Below are 10,815 nucleotides of genomic sequence, written 5' to 3'. Positions count from 1 at the left end.
TTTGGTGGTGGGATCGCGCTGGAGGTGGTGGAAATGGCCGAGTATAATACGTTGAATGTGGAGGCTTCAGGGGTGGAAGGTGAGGGCAGTGGGGGGCCCTATCATGGTCCCGGAAGTGAAGGGGTGAGGGAGAAGTACGGGAAATAGGACGGACACGGTCGAGGGCCCTGTCAACTACAGTGGAGGGGAATCCTCGGTTGAGGAAAAAGGAAGACATATCGGAAGCACTGGTGTGGAAGATGGTATCGTCGGAACAGATGCGACGGAGACGGAGAAACTGGGAGATGGGAATAGAGTCCTTACAGGAAGCGGGATGGGAGGAAGTGTAATCAAGGTAGTTGTGGGAGTCAGTGCGCTTATAATAGATATTCTAGGCCCACCGACAGCCTATCCCCAGAAATGGAGGTAGTGAAGTCGAGGAAGAGAAGAGTTGGAAATGGACCATGTGAAGGCTGGGAAAGGATGGAAATTGGAAGCAAAGTTGATGAAGTGTTCTAGTTCGGGGCGAGAGCAGGAAACGGTACCGATACAATCACCAATGTACCGGAAAAAGAGGTGAGGGAGGGGACCTGAGTAGGACTGAAACAAGGAATGTTCCACGTAACCCACAAAAAGGCAGGCATAGCTGGGACCCATATGGGTTCCCATAGCGACACCTTTTATTTGGAGGAAGTGAATGGAGTCTAAGGAGAAGTTGTTCACCATAAGTTCAGCCAGGCGGAGGAGGGTGGTGGTGGATGGGGACTGGTTGGGCCTCCGTTCAAGGAAGAAGCAGAGGGCTTGCAGGCCATCCTGGTGAGGGATGGAGGTGTAGAGGGACTGAACATCCACAGTGAAAAAGAGACAGTTAAAGCCGGAGAACTGGAAACTATATAGTGTACCCGCTGCACACAATGCGGTCTCCTCTACATTGGGGAGAACAAACGCAGATTGGGTGATCGCTTTGCTGAACAACACTGCTCAGTCCGCAAGTGTGACCCTGACCTGCCAGTCGCTTGCCAGTCCTACTCTGACCTCTCTGTCCTCGGCCTCTTACATTGTTCCAATAAAGCTCAACGTAAGCTTGAGGAACAGCATCTCATCTTTTATTTAGGCACTTTACAACCTTCCGGACTCAACATTGATTTCAATAACTTCAGTCATAACCACTGCTCCCATTTTTTCAGTCAGCTAGTGCTGGTAATGGTTCTGCTGCTGCCATTTACAGCTTCTCCTGATCAATCTTTTGTTTCTTAACCTGTCGCATTACCACCTTTCTTGCCTTGCACCATCATCCCTTTTGTGATTTAATCACTGGTGCCCTCTACCTTATAACAGAACTTCCCCTTTGTTCTTACCTCCCCTCCCTCTTCCTCCCTCCTCCCTTTCCCTGGCTCAGTACTTGCTCAAAAACTTTAACTCTTTTAACATCTTCCCGTTCTGACGAAAGGTTTTCGACCTGAAACGCTAACTCCGTTTCTTTCTCCACAGATGCTGCCTGACTTGCTGAGCTTCTCCAGCATTTTCTGTTTTTATTTGAGCGATCAAGTCCTGCCCTGGCGCTTAAATCCACGACTTGCGAACGGAGAGGCAAAAATAGTAGCAACTGAGCCACGCTGACAAGTAGAAAAGTTTTTCCTCATGTGAAGTTTAATGTACTGATTATCTTTAACAAATTTAACAGAACAGCAACATTTCTTCGAAAATAAAGTAGAAAACTCGAACAGAACATTGATGCACTGCTCGCTATTTTCACGGTAATCTTGCCTACTGCGATATCATGACTTCTGATCTATCACTAGTAATGGTAACCATTCACCACAGCACTTTAGTCCATCTCATAGTTCGGCAACCCAAAATAACAATTAATCTAACACGAGCACATCTTTGACAGATTTTAAACTTGGTTTAAATAAAAATGCTGTTAGTTTTGGGATTGAAATCGCCCAATCTAACCTCTTATATTGTTCAACACAAAAGAATATTTAGCAGATGCATCTAACACTGAAATGAACTGACCGGAGTGTACACCGGCGTGGTACAAATAAACTGAACAACGTTTGAGAATGGTCCCGATATCTTAAATTTGATAGCATATAATGCACTGAATGTGTGCACATAGTACATTGGCGTTAGACACGCGTACATACGTTGCTCTATCTTTGAAACCTTTATAGTTAGTGTTTAAATACATAGTAAAAAAATAACTTTTTACACATGTTTCATATTAATCCCGAATTTGGGACACGTCATATGATCTAACATTTACAGAGGAAATACTTTTTGAGACTTCATACACTGTTGAACTGAGAAGCGTATATTCAGTAATCAAGAAAGTTTGGGGTGGAAAACATATCACTAGTAGTTTCAATAAACATATCGAGGAGCAAATTGTTAGCGACATGCCCTTTTGGGATCTGAATTTTGCTCCTTGGTCGCCAAGTTTTCTGCTTATTGACTAAGAATGGGCGAGGCAGCTACTTCCTGATTGGTCAAGAGTAATGTCATTTAAAATACATTTTTAATTTGTTTTTAAAAAATTATTCAGTTACATTAACCCTCCAAGTCAACAATCCCCACATCGAAAGTGTAAAGATTCTAGACAAATATATTTCAGTTTGCATACACGAAGTATACATAGGTACCCCGTCTGCCTAACAGTGCCAGAATGTAGCCTGAGTCTGTCAAATGTTAATGCATTTTATGCACAGAACTATGGCGTTTGATTACAAAGATGTGAGATATAGACTGGGAATTTCTGGGAGGGATATCTTCATAATACACTTTGAGAATTGAGGTGCACACCTATCTGTGCGTGTTTGCGATTTTTTTTTTGTAATAGTGAGGCTTTGTATGTTTTAATTTGTTCCAAAGTATGTGCAATTTAGTTAGGACAGTCAAAGTGCTGGAAAGTGGGATTAAACTGGATAGCTCTTTTTCGGCCCACACTAACGCGATAGGCTGACTGGCCTCCTCCTGTGCCTTAACTTTCTATGATTCTATATAATTATCAGCTGTATTTAACACAACAGTAGTCTTTACCCATCCTGAACTATTATCTAGAAATATTTGTGTGTTCATCTTAACTAAAATATAACTAATGTAAAGATGATTCATTAAATTAGGCTCATATTTGTAGTATAAAATGACGTACAAAACAGTTATTTACGTTTCCCATACAGTGCACAGAAATGTTAGTGCTTGCTGCACAACATAAGCCAAAGGGTTAAGTGGCTTAGCTTTAGTGGGCGTTTCTGACCTCTGAATGAGTCATGTCTCGCTCATTTATGTGCTTGAGGAGGCTGCGCTGGCTTCAGCTCCCCTTGATATCGCCGCGGTCTTCTTGGACTTCTCGCCTTGTCTTTCGTGTGTGCTTTTTTTTTTCAAAACATTTTGAAAAATAAATATCAAAACCTGCAACTGGCCCAAATTGTTTCCCTTTTTAGAATTCGACTACTTTGATGGCGCTCTCCATCCTTAACGCAGGTAGAAATACTGATCATGGTTATTTTGAAATTGTGTGCATTTGATCTAATTTGCTTGAGGAAAATTAATCGGATGGTGAAAGGACCAGATTAACCTTTTTTGGAGAGAGAAGTGAGGAATGTTTGGGAGATAGTTATGGGATGGAGAATATTTGGTACCGTGCTGGTACCAAAATACTAGTATCTCACGGCCGCAGTTAGAAGGCTTGAGTACCTCTACAAGTCGTTTGGAATGGGGGAATCGGACTTCGTCTTATACAGATCATAAAAACACAAGTTAATAATTAAACATTAAAATTTGAGAAATACTCTTTATTCGTTATCTTTAGACAGGTGAAGGACAAATAAGGAACTCTGAGTTGCTATTATTTTCTAATTGGGAATAAGAACTGACAGATGAACATGACCATTGCCTACTTTTTATCTTAAAAGGGGATATAATTGAACATTGAAATAATACTTTTCACCAGCGAACGCCCAGTTCCACTAAAGCTATCATAGGCTACTTTTTTACCGCCACTTTCACATGGATTTCACAACCAGTTTTGGATTTGCGTTGACGACAAAGTGGAACATAACTGTAGTCAGGTTCCATTCGGACTCTAAAATAGACTAAGCTTAACCGAAGTGGTGCGAAACCCTCTCCAGGAGGCTGTGACACACCACTCGGGCTTGCCACTATCTGCCGTATAACTTCAATGTGAAGTGAAACCAGTTTTATGAAGTGCTCAGGTAATTTGTTGACACTTCATAAACTTAGTATTGTCTTTTTGATGTTATTTTAAAAAGCAGGTGGTCCCCACAGGGAGTGTTGGGCAGAGTATATCGTCACTGCTGTAATATAACTCTAGCCTTTGGTCTCGAGCTTTACTTCACATTGCACAGTTACCAGTGCTGGACTGGTAATTGTAGAATGTAAAACACCATCGGAAAACTTGAATGAGGTGTGGTGAGTTACAACTTGCATGAAGAGAGCACTGCCCATGCGCAGATTTCCACCAGCTATTCACGTTAGCAGAATATGATTGCTAATACCCGCTCTGTAAAATGACTCAAGACTAAGTTTATAACAAGCCTGAGCACTTTCAAAAACAGGTTTCACAATGGACTGGAGTTATACTCCACTTGGTACTAAGCCCAAGTGATGTGAGATGGCCTCTTGGTTTGCTTTTATTGTCTTGGGGAGTCAGATTAAAACCAGACTTTTTTTGTGTTGATGTGCACCGGAAACCATTTCATGTCCTGCCAAAATAGCACTTTAACTGAAGCTTTAGTGGAACTGGGCGTTTACGGGTGAAAAGTATTATTTCAATGTTCAATTATATCCCCTTTTAAGATTAGATAAAGCTCCAGCTCTACAGTAAAGTCCACCAATAAACGGGTTGCCCAAAAGGGAGAGTTTCCATTAAGATCCCTTTTTTAAAAACAGAATTTATGATTGAGCATCCTTTTTTCGTCTAGAATGTGTCTTTTTATTAAGATAATGAATCTTAGCGATGTTAGCTTGGGAGAATTACAGAATCTGATAACGTGAAATCAGAACCAGCATCAATAGCTATTCAATCAATAACCCAAACCGCTATGCAGATCTTGTTAATTCAGTGCTGCCCTACTTTAAGATTCAACGCTTTTACAAGTCAAATTCCTTCATTGTGTTATGAGCACTCAAGATCAGTTGAAATAAAAATGAGATTCGGTGTAGAGCTTCTGTTTAAAAAGGATTCTGGTGGGGAGAAGTAGAATTTTACTTCCACTGGTTCTTTAAATCTGACCGTTTTACATGTTGCAATGATACCCCCACTACATTTAAAAAATGCCCTAAGCGGCGAAAACATTTTTGTGGTGTCTACGGTAACAGCGCCGCCCGTGGCAAATAACGCGCGCCAGTATCCGTCAGACGGTGTGAGGGCTCAGGTTCCAGCATATTATCGCCAAATTCCGTCTTCTGAACCATTCAACAATACACGCTTTCAAACGCTTATTCATAAGCGTGTGATTTAAACCTGCGTCCGCAAAAAAAGAAAGCCTACAGCTAACTGCAAAAGGTCCAACCACAAGACACGTTGAGAAAACAAACATTAACTAGATACGGGGTTGCTGTGTTTTACCACTTGGGCGTAGGGCGGAAATTGTTGCCAAATTCAGACTTTTAAAGCATATCATCAATCAAAGCTGTCGGATTGTTGTAATCGAGCAGTGCGGCATATAGTCATTTGTCATGACCTGTGCAGTCCGAAGGTGGCAGATATAATATCTATGCCTAGTGCCTGGGTTTTCTAAATGTTCATTCCGCTTTAATTTTTGATTTCCAATGTAATTAGGGTTCAGGAACCGAATAAAGATCTATAATGCCTTAATTTTGACACACTTAAAATGACATACATCTGCAACGACTGACGTTTACTCCAAGCGCTCTACTCTTCAATCGCGGTGAAACCTTTATTTTTTTTGTATTAAAATACTTTGTACCTGCCTGCGGTGTTTTAGGTGAAACAGATCAGGATATATTTAAAGAGGCGAAAACATGTACAACAATTAATGTTTGACAAACACTGCAAAATCTGCAGGATAACAAGGAACCGTTTGACAACCTCCTCGCTTTAAATAGGAACGCTGGCCACAATACCGACTTGATATGCAATATGTTAAGTTTATATTCAATGTAAAGTGAGGGATAAAAATCATTTACACATGTTGCCAGTCAAATCTCACATTACGCCAATAGAATTTGATAAATATGCTGTAGAAGTAATGAAATGTTATTACTAAAGGATGGGAGAACGTAGGAAGTTCGTCCATTGCGGTTCAGATCTTAGCCTCTCATATAATCATTCTTCAGTCTGCTCAGCCTTGTCCCATGACTTCTGACGATTAGGGTGAGAAGTTCGTGTTTATCTTTTAACCCAGACGAGATCTCTAGTGTCTCCCTCAGAATCTCTCTGGTGTGATAGAGCATGTGCACCACCTCGTCGTTAATCTTGTTCACTTCCCTCACCTCGTTTTCTTGGCTCTGTCGGAATTTCATCTCCAGCTCGACCAGAGAACGGTCCGAGTGAGTGAAAGCATCTCCGATCTGCGTGGCTTCCCTGCGCAGGTAGTTCCCATAGCTGTCCTCCCCGTCCAGGTCGTAGGCAATGCTTTTCCCGACCCCTTCCAACACCCTCGCCGCGTCCTCCACTTGCCTCTTGATGATGGTCATCTCCTCTTTCAGAAAAGTCTCCAGGTCGGCTTCAATCCCGCAACGTCGGTCGTCGGAAACTTGAAAAAGCATTTGACACTTTTCGGGATCATCGTTTTCTTCATAGTCCCCATCCGGTACGAAGTAGTGATGAAAAGTGCCATTAGACATCTCCGGGTGGAGGGGTCCAGTGAAAAAACCCTGCGTTAGGGAGCACAGAAGGCTGACATAGAACACGTTCAGACCCAGCATCTTTAATCCAACCCGCCGTTCAGAAGGAGCGACTGTTCAGACCTTTTGGAAACAAGTTTTTTCCCATTGTAGGACCCCCTGTGGAACACCCCCGTCAAGTCTCTTCTCCCGTCTCCGACCAATGATTCCTCGGCAATCCAGCCGTAAGGTGTAATTTGAGTTGTGTGTGTGGTTTTTTTTTAAGCCCTCTTCTTTCCACGTCTCTCTTTTTCAACAAGTGTTTCTGTTCAGTCGCCAGTGTAGATGAGGAAAAATATGGAAATCTTAAATGACGTGCCCTGCCTTCTGACAGACTCTCCAAACAGGCCAACTTGGTTGCGAGGATAGTTTGGCGGCGTGTCCGCTTTCAGATTGCCGACCCAGGGGAGGCGGCCACAGATTTTAGCGCTGTCTCCATAGACTGCCACTATCCCTGTATTTGCTTTAATTTAAAAAAAATTCTGTTTGAGGAAGAATCGTGGTGGCTTTTTTTTTAAAACAGAGCTCTCCTTTTCCTCTGTGTTGGCAACCGTACTTTGCGCCTTTTAAGAGTTCATAGGGTGACCCGCCCTCCCTTTTAGTTACCAGAACACATCCGAAACCAGCGATTTTTATCTTGGAGCTGACATTTTCATCTAAGATGACGGCACGATTTAAAACACAAATCTTTTCAATAAACAAAATGATTTCAGCTCATTTTCGGACACTCGTAGGTAACCAGCGCAACAACTCATAGGCTTAAATTTCCGAACGGACCCACTTCTTAGCGCTTCTGTCTCCAGCTAGTAAAGTATTAACCTCCAAAAAAAGTCACGGATTTGATATCGATAAAGAAGGGTCCTACGGCAGCCGCATTTCTAGCTCACTGAGATATACACAAACTTCATTTACAACCTCCTCTCACTAACCTACGTAACCTTCATTTTTCTAACATTGAAATATCAAACCACTTTTTACTCTGTGGTGGATGGAAACTTTGGAAGCTATTTTGCTGCTTTTGTACGAGTCGAGGTGTAAACCGATTGAGTTGTTTCACAATTTTAACTATGGATTACACAAACCCAGACAATGGTACTGGCACGAAAAAAAACAAAGTCTTTATTTAAAATAAATAACAAGAAAAAATGAAATAAGAACAAAAAGTGCACAACAGGTCAGTTGGCATCTGTAACGAGAAAAGAGGGGTTAAGGTTCAGGATATAGCCCCTTCGTTTGAATCTTTCTGGCTAAGAGTTTACATCCAAACCATAACCCATTTTTTTTTCTCGTTACAGATGCTGACGGACCTGTGGTGAACTTCAATATGTTCTTTTTTTAATTTTAAAAGATTGTGTGTGTCAAACTGTAGTAGCGGTACTAAAGGCAACTGGCTGGTTCCTGTATTGCAGCTACGTTTTCACGTAACAGCTAAAACAGATTGCAACAACATGTAGCTAATGCACCTTAAAAAGTGGGTTTATGTAACACTGACCCCGGATAAACAAAACAAATTATCCGAGTACCGTGAATCCAACACTTAACAACACTGCCGTTCCTTTCAACACTCACGTTTTCCGGAATATGTAATCACTGATTGCATCACTTATTCAAGTCCTTATTTTCAGTTAAAACAATTTTTAGGTCAACGCTAAACAATTAGCTTATTTTTTTAGGAACAATTGGACCCACAAAAAGTGAAATGAATCAGAACCTCAAAACCAAGTATTTGCTATTGTTCTGGTAACATTTTACTTTTATTAATTTACCACCAGTACTTAAGTACTTTTGCTGGAGCTACTATTATGAATAGGGCATCAGAAGTTTTCACCCATGATCAGTTTGGGTTCTACTAGGACCATTCCTTATAGCCTTGGTCTAAACATGGACACAAGTGCTGAATTCCAAAGGTGAGGTGAGAGTGACTGCTCTTCACATCAAAGCAGCATTTGGCAAAGTGTGACACCAAGGAGCCTTTGTAAAACCAAAGTTAATGGGGATCAGGGCGAAAACTCTCCAATGGCTGGAGTCATACTTGGCACAACGGAAGATGGTTGTGGTTGTTGGAGGCTAATCATCTCAGCCCCACAACATTGGAGTGTGATGGAATACTCTCCACTTGCCTGGATTGTTGCAGCTGCAACAACACTCAGGGACCTCGACATCATCCAGGACAAAGCAGTCCACTTGATCAGCACTTCACCCACTAGCTTAAACATCCACCCCCTCCACCAAAAGTTACCATGGCTGCGGTATATGCTATCTACAGGATGCACTGCAGCAACCCACCAAGGCTTCTTCAATACCACTTACCAAACCTGCAACCTCCACCACCCAGAAGGACAAGGGCAGCAGGTGCATGGGAACACCATCACTTCCAAGTTCCCCTCCAAGTCACAAACCATCCTGACTTGGATATACATTGCCGTTCCTTCATTGTTGCTGGATTAAAATCCTGCAATTCCCTACCTCACAGCATTGTCAGAGTACCTTCATCACATGGATTGCAGCAGTTCAAGAAAAAGGCCCACCATCATTTTCTCTAGGGACGAGCAATAAATGCTGGCTTTGCTAGTGACATGCACATAAATAAAAATAAGATTAATTTTACAAGGCAATGTTGATATTTATTACCTTAATGTATTTTTTTTCTGTACGGACATTCACTTGGTGAGCATACTGATTGCTTTAAGCTGAACAATAAAAGAGAGACCTCATTATGTGCTATATTTTCCAATAGAAATGTGTATGGAATTTTTAAGACTCCTGTCGTTAATAAAATGGTGGAAACTGTACACTATTGTACACTAGTTCTTAATGCCATATGACTAAAACAGAGTACCAATAAAAATATGCTCCCAGGCTTATTTATCCCCTATTTTTCTCTAAGTCTCAGTGTGTTTATATTGCAACTTGAGCATAGCTATGAAGTTGTTTCTGTTTGGCAGCCACACTCAAGTTGCACCATAAGTCCACGTCCAGTGAATCTTGAGAGGGCTATTGTGAGAGCCCCTGGAGGAGGCAGTTTCACACCAGTTAGATTTGATGCTGCATGGAGTATAATTTCAGATCTAGTTTTAAAACTGCTTAGAGTGTTTCTTGGGCACTTTTAAACCTGCCCAGAGTTATAAATGCTTAGAGAGTGCAGATGCCCCCATCCATTTTCTCTACACATAAATTTTAACTGCTGGAGTGTGTTTTCCTGGGCAAGTGAACTACCGTTTGAGGCAGGCAGCATATAAACAGGGTATTGCCTAGCTGAATAGACACGCAGCCACTGGTCTCAGTATAAATTCACCCTTAGTATTTCTTTTCAGTATTTTGCTGTGTACCTCCTTAGTGAAAATATAGTAAGGAAAATGTAAGCAATACTTTCACAGTGTGCTAAATTGTAATGAAACATAAGTTTGTTTCCAAATAGTGAACTATTGAATGCACAATTGATTCCAGAAACATCAGGTATTTTGAACTGGTGCTTTTGCAGTGTATTTTTAAATAATGCATAATTTTAATCATACAGATTTTAATATTTTTAATCAGAAAAAAAATTGCTGTTTTACCACAACATATCATGATTGAAATTATGTTGCAACTTTCCCAGCCAAGAACAAAGAGCAGAGAGACCTAGCAGTGCAGCCTTGTGAAGTGTGTAGATTTATATGTTGATGAATAAATGTGCAGGGTCTTCAGCTCTCATGCTTTCAGTCTGAATTATACATATTTCTGGTTTGATCTGCACATATAAACATGAACAAAGTTTGCATATACAAAAAGCCTTAAGTAGTGCAGATGAACAGTGACTGAACAATGAGTGAAGAGGATTTACAGCAGCTTCTGCCTATGATCTCGAGAGGAAATTGTCTAGTCAGAGAATGTTGGGGGGTGGGGGGTTCCCTAGGGGTGGAATGAGAGAGATGTTTGTCTTTGGAGAGATTAAATTATAGTCAGGAAGAGGATAACATTTTG

The 10,815-nt window shown here is 41.3% G+C and overlaps 1 protein-coding gene across 1 annotated transcript; it reads right to left on the bottom strand.

Annotated features, from left to right (window-relative positions):
* Positions 1-1,607: 1,607 nt before the first annotated feature.
* Positions 1,608-7,464, bottom strand: fibinb (fin bud initiation factor b). The gene has a single exon (XM_067994083.1). The coding sequence runs from the start codon at positions 6,892-6,894 to the stop codon at positions 6,277-6,279; it is 618 nt and encodes a 205-aa protein (XP_067850184.1). The 5' UTR covers positions 6,895-7,464; the 3' UTR covers positions 1,608-6,276.
* Positions 7,465-10,815: the final 3,351 nt, after the last annotated feature.

Source organism: Heptranchias perlo, chromosome 12, assembly GCF_035084215.1.
Source record: "Heptranchias perlo isolate sHepPer1 chromosome 12, sHepPer1.hap1, whole genome shotgun sequence".
Classification (NCBI taxonomy): Eukaryota; Metazoa; Chordata; class Chondrichthyes; order Hexanchiformes; family Hexanchidae; genus Heptranchias; species Heptranchias perlo.
Note: the sequence above shows the minus strand (reverse complement) of the source record. Positions and strands in the feature narration are given on the sequence as shown.